Genomic DNA, 27430 nt, shown 5'->3' on the forward strand with positions numbered 1-27430 from the left:
ATTGTTCAGGGCCACATGGCGAGTGCGTGACAAGGCTGCGAAACCGAGAGACTCTTCATTATCTTCTCTCTCTTGCTAGCTTCTCACCCGCAGCCCGCGGGGAGCAGGGGGAGGAGCTGCGCCTGGTGGCGGCGGCCCCGGGCCCCGGGCCCCGGCTTTCCGGGGCGGTTCCTGGCGGCAGTGCATTCCAGAGCCACCGGATCAGCGCGCGGAGTGCCCAGCGGTGCGTCCCGGCCGTGCTGCGCGCTCCTCGGAGGAGCCGGGCACATTCTGGGCCTAAAGTCCAGGGCTAGGTGCGGCTTCCCGCTGCCCGAGCCGGGGCTGCCCCTGGGGGCCCGGAGAAGCTCGGGAGCCGTTCCTGTCCCGGGAACTTTCCGCAGACCGGGTGCGATCCAGCTGCGGCAGGGGCCGCGCGTTTTGAAAGCAACTTTGCGGATCCGGGGTGAGTGGGGCCATTGGGTGTCGTGCGTGGGGCTCCCTCCGGTCCTCGCGCTGCCCCTACCCCAGTGCCTTCCCAAATCTCTTCTAGCCCTTCTTCTTCTTCTTCTTCATGTCTCCCTTGATCACTTTTGCAGTTCCCTATTCTCCTTTTCTCAGCTCTTAACGTTCCAGCTGCCTGCCACACACGATCTTGGGCCTCTGGGGAGGCTGGAGCTTGGATGGGTGAGCCCCAGCCCTACGGGAGACAGGCTTCTGTCCGGTTGTTGGTCTTGCTTTTCTCAAAGTCTCACATAGAAGTTTGGAACCAGGAGTGGTGGCTTTCAGCCCTGGTCTGTCACTAGCGCTTTCACCATCCTATCTCCGAGCCTTGTTTCTCCATCTGTGAAGCGGAGAAGAGAGCCTTTGCATACAGAAATCAGGTCAGAAAGGGGTGTGCAAAGTATCTTGGAGAGAAGCCTTCCTTCCAGGCTCCCTCCTCTCCTCCCTCCACCCCTTTACTGAGGACTCGGTTGTTCCGGGTGCTGGTTCTCTCGTACCGCGTGCTCGCCACAAATTCCTTGATAGTAGGGACTCTCGCTAGGCTCATCGCTGAGGCATCCTCAGCACCTGGCACACGGCCTGGCACAGAGGAGCTCAACACGGGTCACTGAGTAAAAGCCATGAGGGAAGTGAGCCATACAAACCTGTACTACCGTCCGGGCTTCTTATTTTGGTTGAGTGGCAAGGCTAGACTCGTATTCCTGCATCGCCACTTGTGTCGCCCTGAGTCCTGACAGCACGTCCTGAGTCCTGACAGCACGGGTCCTGTTGGCCCCTGGGGCTCATGCGTGTCCCTTTTCTCTAGAGTCCTCAAAGCTCTAGGCTATTGAGGTGAAAGCTGCTCATTCAAGTATCAGATTCCTTGCACACCTGCTATGATCTGTGCTTCCACTGCAGTGGGTAAGCGGTCAGCAAGGGTTGTGAACGCCTGAATGGGATCAGGGGTGGGAGTGGGGGTGGGAAGAACAGTTCCTGGGGAGTCAGGAGACACTCTGAGTTACCTGCCTGGGGCATTTCCACTGTCTGGACCTTGCCTTTCCATCTGTAAAATGAGGAAGCAGAGGTGAAACAGATGGACAGCTGTAGTTGAGCGTGATAACGCTCTTTTGTGTCATGCAGGCCACTCTGCAATCCTCTGAGCACGTCCGAGATAGCCCAGCTGAGCTTCAGGATATCACGTATGTCTGTAGTAACAACTGAAAAAGCCAAGGAGACGTGTTTCTCTGCTCTAGCAGGGACCTCCTGTTTCCAGCTGTCCCAGGGTGATGAATCACGCTATGGAAGTTACAAGTCATGCTCCACCGAATCTTCCAAACACTGACCTCGCAGGGCGTTCAGACTGTGGTTTCCATTGCAGGAAAGGTCTGGGGAATTCTCCCTTTCTGGCACAGGCTGAGAATCACTGAGCTGTGGTGAGGTGTTTGACACATAAAAGAAATGAGAGACTCTGGGGGCTCTGATGTGGTCGGGTCACACAGTGAGCCCGGTATGGCAGAGCCAGGGGTAGAGGCAGTCACAGCTTCAGATGTTTTCCCCACCATGTTCTATTCCTTCTTTAAAACAATGTGCTTCTGTTTCTTCTCCATGGGTTAAACATACAAACAAAGGAAATATCTCCAAGAAAAGAGGAACTTTGTATGAGCTGGTCTCACACCGCCACTACTGGCTGTGGTAGGTATCAAAGGTGGACACGTGCTCACACACAGTTTACAGGAGTCAATGTTGGTATTACCACACCCTGCAGACCCCCACCCTGATTGGCCAGGGACACTGAATGATGTAATAATAATCATACTTGACATATATTGAGTGCTGACTATGAACCAGGCATTATTCTAAGCATGTATTAACTCATTTAGTCTTTATTTCAATCCTGTGAGTTAGGGACCATGATTACATCCATTTTGGAGAATACTAGGGTCCCTAGGGATTCACTAGCCCACTGACTGTGAAATTGTCAGTTAACTTCCCCTGGGTCACCCTGCAAGTAAGTGACAGAGGCAAGATCTGAACCCAGACCCCCCCCAATTCCAATGATATTCAGAACATAGGCCCTGGAGCCAAACTGCTTGGGTTCAAATGACAGCTCTGCCACTTCCTTCCTTTCTGTGAGGTCCAGAGAGAGTAAGCAATTCACCCATGGTCACACAGGAAGCAAGTGGCAGCGCTGTTATTTGAACCCAGGCAGTTTGGCTCCAGGGCCTATGCTCTGAATCTCATTGGAATCGGGGGGGGGGGGGGTGTCTGGGTTCAGATCTTGCCTCTGTCACTTACTTGCAGGGTGACCCAGGGGAAGTTAAGTGAGAATTTCACAGCCAGTGGGCCAGTGAATCCTTAGGGACCCTAGTACTCTTCCAACTCACTAGGGAAACAGACAATGTCAAGTGATAGAGGTGTACGTCCAGAAATTAGATAGCCAGGAGGGGAACAGGTCACTGTTATAATTGCCTGGCACATGACATTACAGCAAACCAGATTCATTTTGAAACCATGTGCTTTAAATTGCTTAGTTGTATACAGATGTAGCTTCCTTATTTTATGAATTTGGACTTTAACTGGCCAATCGGGCATGTGAAGTACTGGTGACCCACTATGTAGGATCAGGGGAAATGAAATGGAGGAGGGAGAAGGAAAGACAGAAAACTAAACTGAGTTTCAATTAATGATGACACATGTCTGACACACATGTCACTACTCCTAATCCCCTGTCCCAGGCAGATATCGATATTCAGGACCTTGCATGTAACCTCCACGAGGCCGGGGAGTCCTTCCTGACTCTGAACCGCCTCTGCCCGTTGATTGTGAAGCTTTTATCTGGCTCTCCCAGCCTTCCCATTTCAGTCCCCTGGGTTATGGTCAAGGAAGTACCGAATGGCAAAACAAAAGACCTTTCTTTTCGAGTGCCCTGGTAGCATCTTAAGAAACACCTTGGGGCTTTTTAAAGATTAATCTTCTCTTCCCTTCACTGCTTTCTAGTTTTTCTTTAATGGTCTTTAACCCAGGACTGTTCTGGACCTGGGCAGGGCTCTCAGGGAGATAGGATGTCAGGAGAGCAGAGTTAGCCTTGGAAAGGTGGCCAGACCCTTAGAGGTCACCTTGTCCATCCTTTCCAGTTGACTGACAGGAGACTGAGGCCCAGTTTGAAAGAAGGAATTACTCAAGATCACACAATTTATAGGTTTTCTAATGCTGCCACAAATTACCACAATTTTAATAGCTTAAAAAATCAAATTTATTATATTACAGTTCTATAGATCAGAAATCCGGCATGGGTCTCCCTAGAATAAAATCAAGGTACCATTAGGCTGCATTTCTTTTGGAGTCTTTAAGAGAGAATCAGTTCCCTGCTTATTTGAGTTGTTGGCACTATTCAGTTCCTGTGGTTGTGGGACCAAGGGCACTGTTTTCTTGCTGGCTATAAACTGAGGGTCATTCTCTGCTCCTAGCGACCACTGCATTCCTTGGCTCACAGCCACCTTCCTCCATCTTCCAAGCAAGCATGTTGACGAGCCGTGTCCTTCTCATGTCAGCTCTCTCTGACTCGCTCTTCTGCTTTCCTCTTCACGTTTAAGGACTCGTGTGATTAGACTGGGCCTGCCTAAATAATCCAGGATCATCTCTCCATCCCAAAGTCCTTCATTTTAATCACGTCTGCACAGTCCCTTTTGCCTCTGTTCTCCTGACTCCGTCCTCTGAGTCATGTTTTCTTTTTCACGTTCGAGGTTCCAGGGACCAGGACATGGACATCTGTGAGGCCATTATTCCTCCTATCATGCCCAGCGAGGCGGGATTGGTGACACTCAGGTGCCCTTGCAACTCGATCACTGAGCCCCCCTGACAGCCCACGTCCTGGAGAGTCTTCTTTGTCGGGCCAGCAAGCAGCAGGCACTTAGTCGCTGGCAAATAACAATGATGGATGGTAGAGGTTTAAACAGGATGCTGTGGATTTGGCCTGCGTTTCTCCTCTGCTGGCTCCCTGTTGGTTTCTAAGACTCGCTATTGGCTGGGTCAGATGGTACGTGCAGTCTTGAACAGCTCTGGCAGCTTTCTGATCTCTTTGAAATATCCTGGTGTTTTTCCATTTTTCCAGTCACAGAGGAGTAGATAGAAACTCGGGCAGAAAACAAGACTTTAGATGGTTAAGAATTTTGGAGGAGACAGAAGCCAGTTGGGGTAAAACGAGAACAGAGTGTTCCTCGGGGACCTTGGGTCGTTGGGAAAATGCCTCCAATTTGATTTATTTCACATTTTTGATAGATGTGTGTCCTGCCCATCCCTTCTTCTGGCCCCTTTCTTTGGAACAGAAGTCCCCCGTGGAACGGACTCTGTGCTGGGTTGGTAAATGCTTGAGGCTAACTCTCACTTAATGGGAGGAGAACTATATCTAAGTGTAAATATGAGCTGGGATGGCCTTTTCACACTGAATTTGGCATGGGAAATCCCCTCCCCTTTTATCAGCCTCCCTGTCCTCTTCTAAGAACAGAGAAAAAGAGGTTCATACCCTGGGGAACTCCATCCTACACCCCTACACCCACTTCAACGCCCAGCTCCTGAGCACAGCGAATCAGCAGACCTCACATTGAAGCTCACCAGCCCAAGAAAGTCAGCAAGAGGGAATCCTAGAGGATGTTATTCTGAAAGGCCAGCCCTCCTCTCCCTGGCATGTACTGGATAGGCTGGGAAAGAAAGAGGTCTCCATAATCCTTCCTGGATGGAGAGCCCAGAAAATGATCAAATCAGAGGATGTCATCTTATTTTAGAGATAGGGTTCTGACTTTTAAGGTCATTGGACTTTCCACAGGGGTGAGGATCCTCTCTGGACCTCTACCAACTAAGTTCCAGGAGTTGAGCTCAAATGTGAGGTTCCCCAGTCTGCCCACATTCATTCTTTCACCACTCTCACATTTATTGGGAACATACTGTGTGCCAGGGCCTGTGATAGGGGCTGAGGGTACAGCAGTGAACAAGAGACGAGGCTTTTGCTCTCCTTGTGCTTGTATGTGAGCAGGCAGAGATGGCCAATAAAAACAAATAAGCCAACAAACAAGTTAATTTTAGGTTGCGGAAAGCGTGTGAAGAAAATGAAAGAAGGTGTGAGACAGAGAATGGCTGGTGGGTGAGGGTGGGTCTGGAAAGGCTTTTCCAAAGAAGTACCGTTTAAATTGAGATCATGGACATTGAGACCCTGGATGTTGAAAAGAAAGATCTGGGGGGAGGAGCATTCTAAGAAGAAAGAACAGCAATCACCAAGGCCTTGGAGTGGGACCAGCACTTGAGACCCAGATCATTAGGTACCCCAGTGGGGCTCCTTCTTGGTATGTGAGTTGCCCTCTCTGTCTGGCCTAATTGCTCCATTCTTCTCTGACAATCTCACCAGCTCCTCCCGAGGGTAGAGCTTTATAAGGGTCCTATAAGCTGTGTGATGCTGGTAAACCCCCAAGTATACTGCCTTGGGAACTGTCAGCCTCACAGCTCACATTCTGCAAGGGGCTTGAAGACACACCCCAGCATCAGTGACTAAGAGCTGGTTCTAGTTGCCTCCTTTCAGCCCCCTCCCCGCCCCCTGCGTCTGGTGGAGATGAAACAGCAGCAGCACTGTCTACTCAGAGCTCTGGCAGTGCTAGACTAAGACCACACCTACAGGAAGCCACCTGCCTCTAGCTGCCTTTTCTCCCACTTTGGGATAATTAAGCCTGCCTGCCAGCAGGAAGTCATTTCTTTTATTGCCTTCTTCCTCTGTGAACTCCTTGGCGGTAAAACCGGTTGGATAACCATTGGCGATCTCTCAAAAATTAACTGTTAGCTGCAGTTCAGAGGTGTAGGGTGTGCATTTCCGGTGGAAGGTCAAAACTGGGACAGATCATCAAAGGCTATTTATGAAACTATCACTGTGGTGTCGTAGATCAGACTCACAGCATTCGTGGCACCCAAACTAGTGGTGGGCCTCTGAACTTTTTGAACTTAGGAGCTGTATTGTGTTCACTAGCTCAATTGAACATATATGAAGCCCTTACTATGTGTCTGGCATTGTCCTAAGTAAGTGCTTCCCATCCATTAGTTCATGCAATTTCCACGTCATCCCAGTGAAGTAGTTACTACCATTATTTACTATTATTCCCATTTTACAAATGAAACTGAAGCTTAAAGAGGCAGGCTTCTCGCCAAAGCCACAAGATATACACTCGTATGCTCCCCACACACCACAAAGTTTCACCTCAGAGCTTTGCTGATGATGTCTACTCTGCTCATCCTGTCTTTCCCCTCACTTCTTCCTTTTGAACTCCTACTTATCTGCAAAGCCCATAGCCAGAGGCCCCCTTCTTTGTAAAGCCTTCTATTTTACTTAGACAAAAACAAAAGAATGAGGATTAATATTTTTGGAGCATCTATGATGTTCCAGGATTCTATTCATTTCGCCTCACTTTATTCTCACAGTAGGATCGTGCAAGGTAGTGCTTTTAGGGCCCCTGTTTTACAGATGAGAAGACCGAGGTTTAGAGATTTTCAGTAACTTGTCCAAAGTCACACCTCCTATAAGGGTGGAAATCAAGATTCAAATCAAGATGCTCTTAACTCCAGAGTCCATGCGCTTTCTACTTCTTTCCTCTTGTCCGGAAGCATGTGGTTTGGACCGTCAGCGTAGCACTTCTTTGCCTTGTATTGCAATTAGCGACTGTAATTGATGTCTTTTTCCTCCAGGAGAGAGTGAGCGTCTTAAGAACAAACACTATTTATCTCTACACCCACTGCTCGATCCCTAGTGGTTTTTTTTTTTTTTAATTTAATAAAGTTTCATTTTTCAAAATGTACAGTTGGTGGGACCTGTCGTTCCTGCATCTTCCCCAGCAGCCGGGGCAGCCCCACCCTCGGTGTTTCCGGTGTAAATGTGTGAGCTCTGCGCTCTGACGCTAATTTACTAAGCCCTGTACTAGGGGCTCCTGAAGGGCTGCCCCGGCCAAGGACCCACGGGTCTTGAGTCTCTCAGAGACAGCAGCTGGGGTTCCAAGCTTGTCGTTGGGAACTTTCTTACAGTTTGTCGTATGTCGCTTTGTCACACAAGACTGGGTTATTGAGCGGGTCCCGAACTTTGCCTTTGGACCGCTTCTCCTTTGTGGCCTGGCCTCCAGATTTGTTCACTGGGTCTTTGTTTTTCTTGGCCGACTTTCCAGCATCTTTCTTCTTCTTGATGTCCTCAGGCGGCATGGCGAAGCTCAGAGAGCCGTGGCTGCAGCTGCAGCCTCGCTAAGATGTCGGACAAAAAGGCCCCTGGTCCCCAGTGTTTAATCAAAGTGCCCTAAATGTTTATTGAATTAGATTGCATTGCTGCTCTACCTGTTTCATACTTGGGCTGGAGGAATGGGTCAGGTAGATCAAGCATGCTGCTAGCTGATGTTAAAAAATCATTAATATAGATTAATCCTCTATCATCTTTTTTGATAACGATGTGGTCTGAGTTAGGGATTCGAACAAACTCTAGCTGAAGGAGGCGAGGATATTTGCTTCAGTCTGCGAGACCCGACGTACGGCCAGGAATTATTAGTCATAGGATGTTCATTCGTAGACTGGTTCCTGTGTGTCAGAACACTGCTAAGTACTATGTGTGATTATCCCGTGCAGTTCTCCTAAGCCTATGGGGCAGATACTATTATGTTCCCGCTTTTATTTTTGTTTTCCGCTGAGGAAATGGAAGCACTAGGAATTTTAAGTAAGTTATTCAAGGTTGGTCAGGTAGAAAGTGGTGGAGCCACGTTTACATCCAAACTGCATGGCCTCCCAGCGTGGGCTCTTGACACTACTCTGTAGTGTGAGTGTAAAGGAAAGCTTTCCCTGCCATTTCCCACCCAGAAGTGTCTCCTCGATTGTCTTCACCCAGAAGAGCGTCCATCACCCTCCCAGAATGTAGGAGCTTGGGATGTGTGGATTGATGAGTCGTTTGTGCAGTACCTATACCACTGAGTAGAGAGGGAGGCATTCGGTGAGGAGAAGTAAGCTGTGCTGGGTGAAGGCAGTGCTGGGCAGAGCTGGAACGTAGATGAAGTTATCCATTCCTCTCCCACTCCTTCCTTCCACATGCCTGCGGGCTTTTCCCCAATTGGTGGAATCTCCCAGTACCAGTAAGATTCCAGTGTCTCTGCCTCTCTTCTCTGATGTTCTTACCCACAGTGAGGAATACATAAGTTACAAGCCTCAGCCATTACCTTCTTCACTAGCTTTGTTTGCATTTGGGCCTTAAATCAAAGAGATAAACTGTAAAGGGTGGAACTGCATACGTCAGTGATTCTGACAGGACATTTCTTTCCTTTGCTCTTGGGGTGTGTGTGTGTTCTTGCCTCACCGGTGGTGAAGCTGCTTAGGGCTCTGGGCCTCAAAGTCCCCCCACTAGACTGTACATAGTAAAAGGGTATAATCAAGAAGCCTGGCTGGCTCTCCATGTTTACATCAGTTTATTTTCTGTCACTGCTTTCTCCAGCCTGACTCCACTTTCTTCCCCAACTCCTGTCTCAGACAGGATAGCAATGGAATTAAAAAGAGCACTGCACATCAGGAGGCCTGAGTTTTCCCCTCCATTGTGCCATTAACTTTCCATGTGACCTTGGGCAAGTCATTGTCTTCAGTCTGTAAGATGAAAGGTGGGTTATGTGGTTTAAACTACATAGTGTCTAAATTCTAGACTACCATTCATTTGTAGAAGTTTCATCTGCCCAGAACAAACCCAGTAGGATATAATATTGCAATCTTAGCTTTCTATTGATGCCATAACAAATTACCACAAATTTAGTGGCTTAATACATACACGGTATTCATGAGCTCACAGTTTCCATTATTTCTATTGCTGTTCTAGAATTTCTATTTGGTTCTTTTTAAAAAAAATCTGTTGTTTTCTTATAGTTTATAGTTCTTTGTCAAAATTCTCAATCTTGGATTTTTTTTTTTCTCCTTGGACACAGGAAGGTTATTTAAAGTCTGTGTTTGTCTGACAATTCCAGTATCTGGAGCCCTGTAGATCTTTTTGTATTGTCTGTTGTTTCTGATGGTTCTGTTCTTGTCCTCTTGCCTTTTTCCATTCCTGCTTATTTCTGATTATATAGTGGACATTATATCTAAATAAAAAAACTGAAGCCTATTGTGATGTTATCTTGTCTAGAGAGGACAGAGGTTTTCACCTGCCAGACAACTGACAACCTGGAACTACCTTAATTCAGTTTGAGGGACTGTGATGAAGCAAAGGTGCTCGTAGTCTCTGGGATTGGTAGGCCTTTAGTTTGTTCTTATTACTCAGAGTGCTCGTTGAAGTCCAACATCAAAATGCAGGGGTTTTATTCTCCCTGTCTTCACAGTCTTGAATTCCTGAGTTTGTCAGAAATACTGCTTACTCTCCATCCTCCGCTAGTGGAAATGCTGCTTCAAATGCCAGGCTCACCACCCTGGATTTCCGTCTTCTCCCAGATCTTAGCCTGGTAATTCTTCATTATTTTATCATTTCTTAGTGCCTTCAAGCAGATTTTTTTTTTTTTGTCCAATGTTTCTAGTTGTTCTCAACAAGAGGATTGGTCAAAATTGTCTAGTTTGTCATTGGATACTGGAAGCAAAAGTCCTGATTTTTGTAGATTGCTATCTCTTCTCAATTCTCTAAATCTAGAATGGCCTTTGGCCAAAAGCAATAGGAGTCTGACGTGGACTTAGCAGAGAGCTGTGGTTCTGGCGTACTCCACGCTCACTCTCCTGCGTCTGTATGGATGATGGCTCTAGGTAGTGGTGAACACAGGCTCAGGAGAGCTGAGTTTGAATCTGTTTATTTAGCTTTACGATCACAAGCCAGTTAATCTCTCACAGCTTTAGTTTCCACATCTGTAGAATAATATATCCTGCACGGGGTTATCGTGAAGGGTAAATAAGTTGATGTCTGGGACAAGGCCTCCCACAATACTTAGTACTTGGTAGTTGTGAAAGAAATGCTGGTGTGTGTGATTCTGTGTTTGAAGAAACAAGAGGGAGGGATACTACACTTCTCTGTGCTTCTGGGAAGTAAAAGAGCTATGTCTTCTGTAATAACAGTAATAACAGTAATTCCTAAGAGAGTATCTTATATATAGCAAGTCCTTAGTAGTGCCCAACCAAAACCACTACTGCTCTGTCGGAGAGGTAAAAGTTGCTTGCTGGGGAATGAGCCTCATAATTGAAAGGTAGGTAGATAGCACAGATTAGTCACCTTAAATTTAGTTACTCTAAAACTCCTGACTTGTAGGAAATTTTAATTTATGAAATGTCTATATTTTTTTGTTGGAACTAGAAAATTTGCCATCAGATGGAATTGACGAGAACATTGTTTCTTTCTTTTGATTTTTATTTTTTCCAAAGGACTTTTATTTGCTTAGAAAAATGGTTCCAGAAGTCAAACTTGATGTCTGTCAAGTAGGCAGCAGGGCACTCTCTTTCCTTCCTAGATTGGACCAAGTATAGTACTTGGTAGATGGAATCAATTTTCTACCTTTGGAGAAGGTGCAAGGTTTTCCTTCTTCGGAGGAACTATACTTTTTTACCCTTACATTTGGTCTTGTTAATGGACCCAAAATAGTCATTTGGGGATTATTAAACTTTCCACTGAATTGTATAAATTGCTTAAACTTGGGACTGGTTGTGTAGGGCCTGCATGGTGTCAGGGGCTGGGGATATAAGTAGCTTCTTCCTTTGTCAGTTCAGAGTGGCGTTAACGCAGTTCCTTAGACAAATTTATATTGAACATATGTCAAAGTTTATTATTCATTAATGAGGCAAATAGATAAAGTATGCCAGTTTAAAATGACAGGAATTTAGGCCTGCCTGCTGTTCTACCACCCTTGGTCAGAAAAAATATCATATTTTTATCAGTGATAAATTTAAATTTGTGACATGAATGGTTTGGGCCATTATGTTGACGTGACCCATTAATCAGAAATAACAAGCAATATATCTGCAAAGCAAACGATAGGCAGATTGATCTATGGTTATTAATTAGATGTACCAAGAAACAGGGTTTTATGCCGTCACAATGAGCCAGTGTACCCAGATGCCAAACAGAGGTCAAACATAAGTCAGCTAGCAGCAGCTTAGAGTCCTGCTTTGTCTCAAGTAAATTTTTCCAGCGTGCCATTAAAGATGCTGAACACATGCTTTGCGGAGTTCTTACTTTGGGGACAAAATTTTTCTTTCCCAGTGGGGAGAGGTGGAAGTGCCTGGAACCCCTATTACGTAGGAAGGAACAGCCCACTAGAAGATACCTGTCTGAGGATTGAAAACGTCTGGATCTGTTTTGCCATCTGTGAAATGAGGCTGGTTCTAACTTCAGTGCTCCGTGATTCTCAGTTATGGTGAGCTCTGAAGGCTGAGTTCCTGTAAACGACAGGTTTTGCTTACAAAATCAGCCAGGGAGATGATGTATTCCTGGCATTTGGAGTCACAGAGACTGTTTGATGTGAATGGGTTTACCGGAAAAAGCTTTTGTGGGGTTCCTTTGGCCCAAGGCGAGCTAGCTGTTGATGTAATCAGGAGACCACAAAGAATGACTTCTCCCGCCTCCTCGCCTCCTCACTCCTTAGCTGTGCGTGAGTCTCCTGTGACTCATGCGTCTGTGCCTTAGACCTCAGAGAAAGTGACCACGTATCTAAGGCTGAGGTAGGGCCAGACTATGCCTCTCCCCAGCCTGATACCCCTGAGGCCCTCGGGAGCCTTGCTCTGCAGACGCTTCTCCTTCATCCTGGACTTGCCGAGATCTGAGTAGACTGGTCAGATCAAAACAATCCAGAACAAACAACAAAATCCAGAAAAGAAGGAAAAAAAAGAAAGAAAATGGGGTTGCTTCTTTGACAATATCAAATTCTTAGGCTCCGAAAAAAAAATAAAATTCTTAGGCTCCAGGGATTCCTCATCTATGCTGCTTCCAGTGACTAGAAAAACCTATGCCCAACCCCACGGATCTTAGAATCCATGAGCAATTAGCAGGCGTTACATCATATCAATGAAAATAACAACAGCAGTAAGTTTTTATATATGTACGGTAACTTATAAAAAAGGAATACATGCCCATGTTTAGGAAATTCAAACAGTATAAAACCATGAAGAATGAAAAAAGAAACCTTCCCCTCCTGGTCTGACTCCCCAAAGGTGGTCACTAGTAACACGGTCTTGGGATTCCCGTCATAAAAGAATTCTCATTTATGTAGCCTCACCCATCTATCCACCTCATTCTACAGAATCTGAACCACAGGACTTATCCTACACTTTATTTTCTTCCCTCTTAAAATATTGTGGAGCTCACCGCAGACCGTCATTCTTTTTAATAACTATAGTGACTATTCATTACGTACTCCAACAATGCTTGGTGTGTAGCTGTACATTGGTTAAATGAATAAATGACAATTGCTGTATGGTATTCCATTCTATGGAGATACCCTACTTTATTTGACTATTTATGGACACTTCTGTTGGTTGCTATAACAAACACTGCAGAAATGAACATTCTTGCATGTCCATCTTGGGGCTTCTCCTTAGGGTATGGTAGTCAGTACCCTACTTAGAGTGGCAACAGTGGGCCTGGAGCCAAAGGCATTAGAGAGGAAAAGTTACTGTTTAGGTAGAAAAGCAGGAAATAGGACTGGAATTGGGAATTTTGCCCAGGACCTAGGATCACAGAATTAAAAAGATATTAGATCTAGAAGGAACCATCAGAGGTATTTGTTCCACCTGCTGGGCAGGGGAATGTGCTAACATCTGTGGTTCTCAAGTTGTGCACTGAGCCCTGGGAGCCACAGTGATGAACTCACTGGAAAAGTGTGTGTATGGGGGCTGCAAGATCTTTAAAGTTTTTGACAGGAATAGTGATATCTGACATCCCTCAGACACTATGGAACCTACTAGCTCAAGATAGTTTACGGTTTAACATTAATCACAGTACATTCCTTTTGGTGATGTTATAAGTTGTGAAGCTAAGTTTTTGGCGGTTGCCACGATACAGCAAGTACTCGCAAAAATGAATGTGGAGTAGGAAGTGAGCACGGCATTATCCAACCCAACTCCAAGGTTTCAAAAGTTATGCCGTGCCCAAAGTTGCACACATCCCATGAGTCAGTAACTGGTTAAGAATGAAATAAAAAAAATTTTTCTTTCAATTTATGCGTATTATTATTATTTTTTCAAACAGCTACTAATTAGTTAGGACACAAATGCTTATTAAGTTGTTTGAACCCAGTTATGTAATAAACGGAACTGCTAGGCATTTCTTTTGGCCTGGAGTGCTGTGAAGAAATTACTAAGACACTAAGGGTGCTGTGAATTGAAAAAGTTTGGAAACAACTGATTTACATACTTTACCATCAGAACTCTTTTAGCTGCAAGTGAGAGAAACCAAACTGACAAGGCTTTTAAGCAAAGCCAGGGAATTATAGGCTTATACACCTGGGATGTCACAGGTTGCAGGTGGCATCAGATCGGGCTGGGTTGAGGTACCCAAATGCGGTTATCAAGGCTCCATTTCTCTTTCCACCTCTGGACCGGCTCTCTATGTGTAGGTGAGAAAGCCCCATGCCTGTCCTTTCCAGACTCACACCATTTCAATTTACCATCCCAGCAGAAAGAATCATCTTTTCCAATAGCTTGTGCATAAAAACCCTGTGAGGACTCTGGCCGCCGTAGACTGGGTCGCTTTCCTGTCCCTGAATTCAGACGATAGAGATTTGTAATGGCCAAGCCTAGGTCACATATCCATCCCTGTGCTCGGGTGAGTGCCCTGACTAAACCACATGGAGTAGGTCGGTTCTTCACAGAAAAGAGGGGGTTCTGTTACCCCAGGATGGGAGAAGAGGTACAGGGCCAGAAGCAAGGAATTTCCCATTTTACAGGTGAGGGGACAGACTGGCAGTAACGTCATATAATAGTTAAACATGGAGACTGGAGTCCCACCCATCTGGCTTCACTGCCTTTGGCACATTAACGTCACCATCTTTTAAGGCTTTAGCGTCCTCATCTGTAAAATGAGAGCAACTGAAGATACAGGCCAAGAAGTGAAAAAAATAAAAATAATCATCATCCCTACCTCAGCATTCATTGGTGGTTGAAGTGAGGGCTGAGTTAATACATAGAAAGCACCGGCAGAGCACCTAGCACATAGGACGCCCTCAGTAAATGAGGCCTTGGTTATTATTGATCGGGAGACCGTAAAGATCACACAGCTGGTAGGTGACCCAAGGGTCTGACTCCTGGAGCAGGTTGTCTTCCAATGAGGGAGGCAGGGAGGGCGCACAAAACAGTAATTTCCTCCTTCCTGTCTGTTGCAGACTGAGGCAGCATGGACGCCGTCAGCCAGGTCCCCGTGGGAGTTGTGCTCCCCAAACACATCCTGGATATCTGGGCCATTGTCCTTGTCATCCTGGCCACCATTGTCGTCATGACCTCCTTGTTGCTGTGCCCGGCCACGGCGGTCATCATCTATCGCATGCGGACTCATCCCGTCCTCAGCGGGGCTGTGTGAGACCCGCCCAGGAGGGACAGGGGCGGGATGAGGACAGCGGCCCCTCCCCAGCCTCTTTCCCTTTCTCAGAAAAGCAGCAGGAGGGACTTTGGAGTCTGGACTCTGGAGCTTGACATGGGGGAGGAGACCTGAGTTCTGGTGCAGAGTCTGCCACTGGCCCGCTGAGGGAGTTCTGTCACGGGACCTAATCCTATGAGTTCCAGGTTCCTCGTCTTTCCAATGGGGCTCACTCTCCGTGCCCTTCCTACCTCACAGGGCTGTGAGAACCAATGGCTGGGTGGACGTTAAAACCGTGTGTGAACAAGAAAGCCACCACAGATGTGCAGGTGTTACTGCTGAGTGCTGAGAAGCTCTGAAGAACCAAAGCACCTGACTGCTGCTGATGGCCTTCAAGGTGGTGAGGGACACGCTGGGGGCAGAGCCGCCTTGGCCAGTGCCCCTCAGGTCAAACCAAGCAAAAGCACCGTGCGTGTTCTCATTCCAAGGGGCCAGCAGCGAGTTGGCTCAGTTGTTTTCTTTGAGGTGCCACTCCCTCAAGTTTCCTGATTTGCTAGGGAATTCTGATCATGACACAGGAGGGAGCTGGGTGGGACTTCCCAGGACCTTGTCTGTGCCAGAAATCTCTGCCCTTGTGCAATCTGGAGGAGGGCTCTCCCCTTGCTTGGCAATGCCGAGGGAGCTGGGGCAACTCTTTCTGGAGTCTCATAGCTTTGCCACTCAAGCAATGTTGGGAAGTGCAGGGTAGCTGAGCTCCCCAGCCAGCTCTCAGAATCTCCAGTCCTATCCCCTGTGTGTGCCACACTGAGAGCTGCCCCAGCTCCTGTTGTAATTAGCTCCACAGTGTAATGTGTACTTTCTTCACTCCCTCCCACCAGCACTGCCACCAACCCAACATACAGACTTACATTTTAAGAACTATTCCCAGGACTTGTGGAACTAACTTAAAACAATGATGGTTATTTTAGATGCTATGATTTATATTTATAGAGAGAGATTTCTGGACTACTCAAGCTCTTTGACCAAAATCAGGAGCATCCTGGGATTTAGTCAATTATGTAAAAAGATGGCACAGATATCAGGATATTATTATCCTGAAAATGATGCTTTTACTTTGATCTGATTTCACTGATGTACACCATCAATTTCCAATAAAGTACTAGAACAAGCATGTCTGCGGTCTTTCTTTAACGAGCACATATTAAACTCAGGAACTGAGGTAAAAGGATTCCACTGAATTTATGGGCCGTAGAGAACATAGTTTGAATGTAGGAACAGAAAGGGAAGAAGAAGAACCAAATCGACTTCCAGGGTTCTAGCTTTGGCAAGTGGGTGAATAGTTGTGCAGTTTACATGGAGAATGCAGGGGAAAGAACAGGTTTTGGAAGTGGGATGATGAATTTAGCATTGGCCATGTTGAGTTTGAGGTGCTCATGATATTGACGTGGACACTTTTGGGATGCAGTTGGAAACCTCGGTCTGATCGCCGGGAGAGTTTATAGCTGGAGTTACGTTTGGGGGTTATTTGCATATATACAAGTGGACAGGAATCACCCAGGCAGAGCGCACAGACTGAGAGGAGTGAGGTGCTAAATGCAGAACCTGGAGAACGCTAAATAGAAGTGGAAGGGGAACAGAGAGAACAAAGCAAAGCAAGGAGATGGAACATGTCACGCGGGAAGAGGTGATGTGAGAGGGATGCAACCATACTTTGAGAGTTAAGGACCAACTGGGTACTTAGGAAGTGGAGATGGTGGGACCAGACAACGCCTTCTAGAAACAGGACGGTAGGATAGAGGTGCTGGAAGAGGGCATCGGGGAAAATGCTCAAGGGTAAACATGAGATGTATGAGGCTGCTCCCGGCATAACACAGCATACTAGGTTACAGCAGACTTTTTTATAAGTAGAAAGAGTAGTCTAAAGGATCCAGACCCTTCCTCCCCTGCCTACACCAGTTGGACAATACACAGACCAATTTCATTGGTGAGAAATCTAAAGATCAATTGAGAGGCTCCTGTACCCCAGTGTGAATGCAAACCTAGCTGTACTGGAGCTGATAGGAACATCTGTGGTACCCTCTTGCCATAATGTCTCCCTCAGCACCGCAGCACATGATCAAAAGGTAACCACAGCTCCCAGCTTCTCCCTGGGGAAGAAAGGAGTGGATTGTACACCCAATGTTCCGACTTTTTGGGGGCTGCCTGAGGGACTGGTTTCTGTCTTGCCTGAATCTGAACACCGTCAGGAAAGGACCCCAGGTTGGGAGCCACCAAGAACAAAAGCAACAGTTTGGACTAATAAACACTCATGTTTCAAAGCCTGACTTGTGAAAAAAAGTGCGCCATTTGAAAAAAAAAAAAAGAGAGCTACAGCGCCATCTGGTGATCACAACAATTATTCTTTTACTCATTGGTTTTTGAGTTTTGGAAGAAAACTTATTAATATTCATCAGTAATTAAGGTATGAAAGTTTCCTTGTTGACAACGTTTTCTCCTCCACTGAATTTTCTCTGTAACATCCCCTCCTCTAAAAGACTTACTTTGTTTCTCCTTTTTATTTCTGTAAATAATAAATTTTTGCAGCTACATCCCGATACAGTTGTCTGATTTCTTTGCAATAATTTCCCGAGAAAGGAGATGCTGGATCAAAGAGTAGTGCTTAATTTTAAAGCTTTTGATATGCATTTTCCAATTGTCTTTCCCGGAAATACTGTGCCAACATGCCACCCCACCAGCATTTTATAAGGTACCTTATTCACTGCACCCAATTCTACATAGAATCGTTACACTATTTTTTATTTTTTATTTTTTTACCTATTTGAATTTATTTGAATGTGGGTAGAATATCCTCTCTTGTAAGTTTGTCATTTTTAAATGCTAGTTATGTTGGGGCCTGCCCGGTGGCCAGGGGGTTAGAGCTCCATGCTCCTAACTCCGAAGGCTGCTGGTTCGATTCCCACAGGGGCCAGTGGGCTCTCAACCACAAGGTTGCCAGTTCAATTTCTCAAGTCCCTCAAGGGATGGTGGGCTGCACCCCCTGCAAATAGCAACGGCATCTGGACCTGGAGCTGAGCTGCGCCCTCCACAACTAAGACTGAAAGAATAACTTGGAGCTGAACGGCACCCTCCACAACTAAGATTGAAAGGACAACAACTTGACTGGAGAAAAGTCCTGGAAGTACACACTGTTCCCCAATAAAGTCCCGTTCAAAAAAAAATATTTTAAAAATGCTAGTTATGTTGAATATTTAAATATATATTGTGTAAATTGTCTGTTTTCCTTTCCTGCTCATCTTTTAGCCTGTTCGTCTTGAATTATTTATTTACACGAGCTCTTTATAAAATAGTAATTATTTTTAAAACATTGAATATCTTTACAGGCTGGGCATAATATATGTTAGTAAAGCATGTATTTGAAAATAGCTCTGATTCTGTCGGGGAATTTTCTTTGTCTCTGTCTCATCAATATAAAATCAACTGAAAATAAAAATTCACCTAATATGTGCGAGGCACTTGTGGATGCTGGTTATACATCGATGCCTTATCACTTGACCATACCTCTTATAAAACACAGGAAATAACCTTGTACTTCTATTAAACTGGGAAACTTTTAATGGGAAACTGAGATTCAGACACACAGAGGTTTAGGACGGGGTGGGCAAATGTGTTCTGTAAAAGGCAAGACAATGTTATGTAGCCTTTGTGAAGCCATGTGGTCTGTCATAGCTACTCAGCTCTGCCCAGGTGGCACAAAAGCAGCCACAGACACCATGTTAAAGAACGAATGTGGCTGTTCGCCAGTAAAATTGTATTTACAAAACAAGCAGTGGGCTGGATGTAGCCCATAGTTGGCCGACCTCTGGTGTACAGGGAAAGCTGCTCAGGGGAATAAACAAGTAAACTGCAATAGGCCTGGGGCAGGGGAGGGTGGGAAATGTAAATCTGAGGTCTGTGACAGAGTCTGGGGCCAGCACGGCTGTCCCGTAATTTTGTGCAGGTTGTTCACTGCACAAGGATTCCTGGCTGGGAGGCGAGGTCAAGAGCCTACAATCCAGCCTTCATTCCATTCATCAAGTTATGGATCATCGTCCTGGCGCTGGTTTGCCTTTGCCTGGAGGAAAACCTGTCTACTAGCCAAACAGTACCAGAAGGGCTGTGTCTGCCCACAGGGCCCCTTTGTCTAAAAGGGCACTATGTGTGGGTTAACTGCATGTACCAGGTGCTATGCTTGTGGTTGCTAGGGAAACAGACCCTTATGAGGTTATTAAGGAAACTGGGACAAGAGATAATGTGCCTTTCTGGCTGGCTTAACAAAAGACAGCCATAAGCAACATGAGAATCTGCCACTGCATTTACAAGGTTCAAACGTCTCAAGCCTACAAACACCCGAGAGCTGACCAGGTGAGTCTAGGGTTTCAGTCCTTCCCTTGAAGACGTGTGCGTCAGCAACAAGATGGTGATGCAAATGATACACTCCAACGTGGAACCCTCGCTGTTAGGGGCCTCCACGGCAGGACTCAACGGGTTCAAAGGAATGAGAGCCCTGACACAGCCCCAGAGGTTCACAAAGGCTTTGCAGAGGAAGGGGAGGAAGGGACCTTTGAGGATGTGAGGTGGGCGGTGGGAAGTAGGACCAGAGAGGGAGGTTAGGGACCAATAGTGGGCCTCGCTGCCAGAAGGAGGGAGGGATTTGTGTGTACCTTTTTTGGTAGGTGGTGGGGAGCCATTCAAGGTTTTTGAACTGAGGCGTAATGAGATTAGTGATGTACTTTATTAATGTTAGCGCTGGCCCTGTCAAGAAAAGGAGGTGGATGTGTACGTTGAGGTTGAATGGTAGGACTTGGTAACTCTTAACAGAGGGAGTGGAATGTGTTTGGGCCAAGGAGCTAACAGCCCTTTTCCTTCGTATTTGCCTCTACCTAATCTCCCACTCCTTGGCTCCCTGTAGGCTGCAGCCCTTGAATTTACTATAGATATCAATCCACAGTCAGGGAAAACATCTCCATCTGAAGCTTGCTGTTCTTTTTACCCTCAGCTTGTGTTGTCCTTTACATGCCAGAAATCTTTTTTCTTTTCTTTCTTGTTTCTTTTGATATTGTCTTTATTGTATTAAAGTAAACGATTATGACTCTGGCATACATTCAACAGGGTGGAATTCACTTTATTATTATTATTATTAGTTTCAGCTCTAGAGACCTTTTTGTTTATTGGGGAAACCTTGTTGCCCTCCTGAGACTACCAGGGGAGAGTTCTAGCAGTGCTCAGGCCATCCCAGCTGGGACACAAGACAGAGCTGTCTTAGATCTTTGAGGCAGAGAACGAGACGAACCCAGAGTGAGACTTAGAATAAATCCCAGAAAATGGGTGCTTTGGGTCCTGCCAAGCAGTTGGTGCTCTGACGCTCACTTGAAAAATGAATTGCATTTGGAAGGGCTCAGGGACAAATGAGCCACCGTTTTGGAGGCCTTGCCATAAGCAGGAGGTTCCTAGTGCTTTTGAAGTGTTTCCTGAGGGTGAAGTTCAGAGATACCTTGATGCCAGCTCCTCTGTCTCACACCCAATGCTGTAACGCCCTTCTAAGCATACCGACCATGCAATCTAGTCCTGAACACTTACCATCCCAATCCAGACAGTCTGGTCTGTTGTGGGACATTGTAATTAATAGAAAGTTCTTCCTTAATTGGACTCCTCATCTGTCTCCCTGGGGCTGTCGTGCACCGACTTTCGTGTATGTCAGGGGCAGTGCAACACGCTGTGCACACGTGCACAAGTTAGTCGCTATCAAAATATAAAATGTGAAATACTCCTTGGCCAGCAGTCTCACTGCGAGGAATCTATTCTGCAGATACACGAACAAAGGTGTATAAATAAAGGTGCGTGAGGATGTTCACTGGTGAACTATAGTAGTCTCTTTCTCACACTGGAACCGGCACAGCAAAACTTGAATCACCATCACGTGGATACAATAGAGGGGATTCCTGCATTGAACAGGACATTGGACTTGATGACTTCAAAGGTTTAGTTATAAGCTCTTGAGTTATTCATCTAGAGGAGGAGGAGGAGCAGACCGTTCTGGTCTCACTCGTTTTCTTCTCTATTTCTTTCCCTCTCAGCACAGGTCAGGAATACCCACAGACGGGCATCAAGCTGAGGTCAGAATCAGGAGACGTCTTATCATCCCTGAGATATTTAAGGTCACCTCTGCTGGTTATGCTTGGGGTGTGGGTGTGGGTGTGGGTGAAAAGGAACCCAACAGCTTCCCAGACATTCTGTGTTTATGGAACCACACACTCTTGCAATCATGAAACCCACAGTGCCAGACAAAGGGGCAGCGGCAGGGGCAGGGGAGGCAGCAATAACAAGAGAAGCCACAACAGGTGCTATGGACGTGGCACCCACCAAGTCTTCAGACTCAGGACAGATTAACACAGCACTGGCAGGAGAAGCCTTCATGGATCCAGGAGGGAGCAAGCTAGCATGGCCATCGCAGGTGCTTTTGACATGTGCCCACCTCTGAGGGGAGCTTCTAACATGTTTGTTCCAAGTGCTGCTTGCATCTCCTTGCGCTCAGAGGGCAATTCCAACCTGTCAGTAGATATTTGGGAGCCGCCAGTTTCTCCCCAGAGGGCAGCATGAGAGTGGTGCTCGGAGGTGCAGACATGACCAGCAAGTCTTTTACAGAAACAGCTAAAGTTCCAGTAATGGAACCCCCCTCCCCCCATCTCAGCTTGCAGACTGAAAGATGCACAATTAAATAGGATGGAAGCCAGAAAGTCTCCCAAACCAATGCTGCAGCCTAGAGGGAAAGAAAGGAAAATGACAGAACTCCCAGGAAAAGGCATTCCCATCACCATATGACTGGAGAGGACCAAGCACCCCTAACATCACCCTTCTGCAGGTCCTTAACTGCCTTGGAACCTCTGAGGGTAGAAAAGAAGGAAAAAGGCCAGAGCAGTCCAGGAGGCAGGGGACACAGCTCTTCCTCCCAGGAAAAAAAAACAACAAAAAGCAGTCAGCCTCAGCTTCACCACAAGGGAGTCTGGGGGGTGGGTATCAGATTTCCTTTCTTACTTTCTATTGTGCAAACCGAATGCATGTTGTGTATGAGCGTTACCCATCCACCTTTGACTCTGCTTGTAGATTAATGGCTGTACCTTGTATTGAGATAGTGCTAAAACTTTTTCGAAAAACTTCTGGCTGGAAATTTCCCAAATTTGATGACCAGTATAAACTCACAGATCTAAGGAGCTCAGTGAACGCAAAGCTTAAGACTCATGAAGACGAGAGAGGGTGAGGGAAAGGAACTGCTCTAATCAATTGGAGCTCTCCAAACACGTCCAGCCTTGGTGCCAGGCAAGCACACTCCATAGAAGCCATTCATGTCCTCCAAACTTGAAGAGAAGGAACTAGGGCAAAGCCAGAGAGACGTCTGCCCTAAATATTCCAGTAATCAAACTTCAGAAAGCGGCAACGGAAACTGCGCGCTGGGTAATAGGATCAACCCCCGACTAAATACTACAACTTTGAAAGAGTTTTGAGTCTTCCATTTCATTGCAGAATTTTATTCTCCCTGTAGAGTGTGACAGGGAAACTGCATCACTATTTACCCCCTCATTATTCTAAAATATATAATACGTTTTGTTTAATCGGAATTATTGAACTATACTGGATGAATTAAGTATACGAAGCCGCCCTCGAGGGATGATGAGTGCTGGTGCCACAACATGGCCCCCTGGGTGACTACAGAGGATGGCTTCATCTATTTTCTAGTTGTCACTCTGGACGACTGAGTCAGTACTGTGAAGCGTATGCGACCATAGTGGGTGTATTGGCTTGAGGAGGAAGTGGAATTAGGAAAATGCAGCAGCATTTTGAGGGCAGATTTAATGAGATAATAGAAAGAAGAGAGTCCCGACTGGCAGTTGTGGTCGCACATAAATATTACCAACATTACATCTCAATTCTGAATTGTCCTTGCCTGAGATAGACACCATGGCAGAGTAAGGGAGTGCGAGACTGGAAGGTGGGTGGGCAGGGCCCCCATATCAGCTCTGCTACCAGGACTCAATTGTCTCTGAATGTCTCCAGACCTCAGTTTTCTCACATGTAAAATGAGGAACTGGGTTCGATATATGATTCAACGTAACATTAATCAAGTGCCTTTTACGCTCAGGAATCGTACTGGAGTAAGAAATTGTTAGGATTCCTACTACTTTAGGCCTCTTGTTACAGTTCTGTGACAAGGGGATAGACTTGTCTGCTGTTTATTGCTTTATCCACTCTCTGGGAGGAAAAACTGTCAGTCTAGTTCCCCATCCATGTTAACATTCCTTGGTTTCCATGCTATGGATGCCAACTCTAGAGGAAGTGGCCCAGGGTGGGAAAAGCCGATATCCTGGCCTCTGCCAGTCAGTGAAAACACTGGACCAAACCAGAGGAGAGAAACGGGCCTCTCTTGAGGTAAGGAGTTTCTGTCTGTCCCCATCCACCCCTTACCCTCCCAGTGTTCTCAGGCGATCCTTCCTGGTGAGTCTGCTCAAGGGAAGGAGAAGGCAGGGACCCAGCAAGGAGGTCAGAGTCTACAGAGAAGGGTACCCTCAGCAGAACATCCATTAAATGACGTGTGGCTGTGGCTGACCTACTATTTTCCTTAAAGAGGGATCGCCTCACCTTATTGAGTGGAATACATGGAAAATATGACTAGAACAAATTATTTTTCCTAAACTTTTTTTTTCAGACTAGTATACATTTTTATTATGGATAATTGAGAAGGTCAGAAACACACAGAGAATAAAACAAAAATCATCCATGGAGATTAAAAAAAATGAATTCATTCCATTTTACTTTTTCAGACCACATATTTACTTTATAAAAGTTGGACATGTATGTATTTTTAACTTAATATTTTCTAAAATATTCTTCCATGAAATTAAATGCTCTTAGAGATTGATAATTCATATTACCATTATTACATAAAAAATTAACTTTATTGAATCAGATATTGCCCAAATCTCTCCTAATTGGCATCTGGGGAAAACAGGGTTCTTCAGGAGAATGTTTGAGAAAGTTTAAATTAAATGATCTCTCAATTATCCCCTTATTCTAAAATGGGCTGTTTCTGTATGTTTGCCTTCTTTCTAAGAAACTTAATTGGGATCGTTTGCAGAGTGGTGTCCCGCGTCTCACTGCTGGACATCTCATCTGCTCCATTACGGAAACCAGCTTACTGAGGGCAATAGAACCAAGGGAAAGGGCCCCTATATCACTCCTAACAGAAGCCAAACTGAGGGAGGCTGGAGGATGAGGGCCCGTGAGGGCATCTGTTGCGTCCGGCAAATAACATCTTTTCCACAACAGAAAGACTGAGAATAATACTCCATCCGGTACCAAGATCAAACCAAGGTCACAACTGAAGTAGTGCCACAAGACAATAACCCCTCTTATTCCCGCTTTCCAAGCCCTCAGTCTCTTTCACATACAGATCATTGAACTCTGCTAGATAACCAACTTCCTCTCCCAAATCACCATCTTACTCCACCAGGTCTCAACCAGGGACAAACTCAAGTAGTCATCACATTACCCGCAGCCCCCTCACTATTAGATTTGCCTCACACCCCATGAAGACAGCAACCACAGAAATGCAGACCACAGTTAAAATAATACTCAAAAGTATCCATATATATTGTTTCTGTCAAAGGAGGAAAACACAGACATTAATTAGAATAAGTGGCAATGTCTGTCAGTACATACTCTGTTTCTCCAAGGGCCAGTTTGTGCTGACCTGAAAGCATCTTCCCATTTCTCTGTGTCTTTTTTCTAACATTTAAATTCTCTCCTGTTGCCCCTGTCTACACTAGAGGGTGTGGGCTCATCCTAATCTAATCACTCTACACATGTAAGTTTTACATAAGTAAAGTAAATAAGTAAAGTAAGCCAAATCTACATAAGTAAAGTAATCTAAATCACTTCCTTGGATGTCCTACAGACAAAGCAATCATTTCAATGATCTTAATATAATTCAACCATTGACTGTGTCATTGAATAAATATCTGTATGAATATTATAGCTCTTCCTTAAGGACAAAGGAAATACTGTGACTTCCAGTCAATTGCTGTGAACAATTATTATATTCATTATTTAAAAATCACACTCTGTTAAGAAAACTAAGCTCAAGAAAGAATAGCGGAACTTTTGAATTTCATATCACACCTCACTTAGCAAAGATATGTTAGCAGTTCTAGTCCAAGTAGGAGCCTTCGACTAGTACATTTCAATTTGGCATTGAAGGTTGACTAAAAAGTACAGTGCAGGAACGCAAAATCATTTTCCTTGCTGCTAGAAATTCAACAACTTATAAGAAACACAGCTTTTCCAACACTTTTCAAGGCAATGAGATGAAATAATATAGAAACTAACCTGCCAACACCAACAGCTCTTTCCTTCTTCTGGTTGAGCCCGGGGTGGAGGGACAAACAGAGCAACTGAAGACTCAACAGAGAAGAGACAACGTCCACGTGCTCTGTTGTGTTCAGTGTGTGGCTTTAAATTCTGTCCTTCCGAATGTCTCCAGCTGGCGTCAGGCTCTGGGTATCACCTTGCAGTCTTACACACCAGACTGACCACTTTGGCATGACTGGTCTTGCTGGGACTATGTGAGGAACTTCCTAATCCTGTGACATGAGAAGGGGACAAGGAACTCAACTAAGAAATCAACATCTAAAAATTGGTCCCCAGTTTTAGTATATTTAACCAAATAGAATCACTGTTCACCTTTTGTATAACTTAGGAAAAAAATGATTCTGAAATGAGTTCGTCAAAATGAATGATTATCTTACGAGATCAAAGGTAGTGGAAAGGGGTAAGATGAAGAAATCTTGAAGGAGGGAGATATTAACAAATAGTCAAGAAAGAAAGCCAATAATAAAAAAGAAAGAACGTAATAATGAGAAGCCAGATTACAATTACAGTAATCTCAGAGGTTTGTTGAAGGGTACAGTTCTGATTAAGTCATTACACTGCCACAAATGTGGAACTGTCAAAGCAGATTCCTAGCAATCACACATCATACCTAACAGCAAACTTTACTACAATTAGGGAAAGATACAAAAAGCAAGGACAGAGACAGTAACATCCACGCCTGAAATGGCCCCACACCATCAGATGTGCTTCTCAGAAAAGTCATTTATTTTTCTACCCTGGGATGCACTTTGGTTTTAGATTAAGAAATAAGGGCTTACAATGTGTGTAACACATGTGATTTAAAAGTTAGTCTGAGAAAGGAATTTTAGATTTTTAGTTCACACTCCATCAATCATACAAGTAGGGAATTTACATGACTACATTTCACTCTCCAGTCATGCCCTATAAACCATAAATTCCAGTCTTATGTACAATGTGTAGAAAGACCAAATATACAGAGATGCTGTCAACTCTTTTTTTCCCAGTTATGAGTGGGTGCATCAATACTGTAGCCTTCCTTTTGTGGAACGTGTGTGAGTTGCAGTCCTGGAAGTGGCTGAGAATCGAATTTCATCCACTCCCTAGACATCCTATTGTGCATTGTGCAGCCTGGCTTCCCTTGGGACAACTGATGGGAGACAATGACAGCTTTCTGAGCATCCACGAGACGAACCTTCAGCTCCAAGGAGAATGTCTCTGGCCCTCTCTTCACTCTCTCCTGGGCTCAGAATTATTCAGTTTAGTTCTTCTTTTTATACATTTTCAAGGTCTCTATCTCTGCTCCACATTGAGGGCCACTAGGGCACACAATGCTGTGCAGGGAGCAAGGCTACAGGCAGCAGAAGAGAGTCTGAAAGACGGACCGAATACACTGGAAACATAAACTGGTCTTTGGGATGCTCCACTCGGAATTGTGGTAGGGCTGCCCACTAATCAGTGTCCAATAGTTTGGGAGGCTCCAAGGTAATGAATGGATCTTTCTATATCTCAGCATAATCTTTAAAGCACACAACACACACAAGCACCGTGCATGGTTGATATTTTTGGTGAAATCAGGGAGTAATGAATGCTGTATGCTGTATGTAGAGTGACATTTTGCAAACTAATGAAAGCACCCGAGGGAAAACAAATTGACGAACATACTGAGCTGATACTAGCATCTAGATGCTAGTACCAAATTTGAGCTTTGGATTGTAAACATGGAACTATCTGGGGGAGGCTATTATATTTTGCACTAAAGGTTCAGGGCATTGTTTATCGCAAATGTCAAGGTGATTGTTGCTGGCATACCAAAAATAGGTAGTAATAAATATCAGCATTTATTATTAACTTACCATGTAACATGCAATGTACTAACTTCTTTGCACTAATTTTTATCACTTAAATTACGTAATATACCAATGAATTAGGTACTAGTATTTTCCTCATATTTATTTAATAATGGAAAATTTAAAAGGTCAAGTAACCTGCATAAAGGTGTATTTCAAAAAA

At 45.2% G+C, this 27430-nt stretch overlaps 1 protein-coding gene and 1 pseudogene across 3 annotated transcripts; one reads left to right on the top strand and one right to left on the bottom strand.

Moving 5' to 3' along the window:
• Positions 1-55: 55 nt before the first annotated feature.
• Positions 56-16151, top strand: SMIM3 (small integral membrane protein 3). Of its 3 annotated transcripts, none has more exons than XM_074313792.1 (3): positions 56-442; positions 4203-4495; positions 14790-16151. In XM_074313792.1, exon 3 carries the CDS (start codon positions 14801-14803, stop codon positions 14981-14983), a length of 183 nt encoding a protein of 60 aa, XP_074169893.1. In that variant the 5' UTR covers positions 56-442; positions 4203-4495; positions 14790-14800; the 3' UTR covers positions 14984-16151. The 3 variants fall into 3 exon arrangements, with proteins under 3 accessions (XP_074169893.1, XP_074169892.1, XP_019589966.1); XM_074313791.1 differs by lacking the exon at positions 4203-4495 and adding an exon at positions 9819-9938; XM_019734407.2 differs by lacking the exon at positions 4203-4495.
• On the bottom strand, positions 6240-7963 carry LOC141567291 (small ribosomal subunit protein eS25 pseudogene; annotated as a pseudogene).
• Positions 16152-27430: the final 11279 nt, after the last annotated feature.

This window comes from Rhinolophus sinicus, linkage group LG10 (genome assembly GCF_036562045.2).
Source record: "Rhinolophus sinicus isolate RSC01 linkage group LG10, ASM3656204v1, whole genome shotgun sequence".
In the NCBI taxonomy this organism is placed as follows: Eukaryota; Metazoa; Chordata; class Mammalia; order Chiroptera; family Rhinolophidae; genus Rhinolophus; species Rhinolophus sinicus.

What these genes read in the sequence shown, in the direction of transcription:
- SMIM3 (XM_074313792.1), top strand. Translation starts at nt 14,801, where the DNA reads ATGGACGCCGTCAGCCAGGTCCCCGTGGGAGTTGTGCTCCCCAAACAC.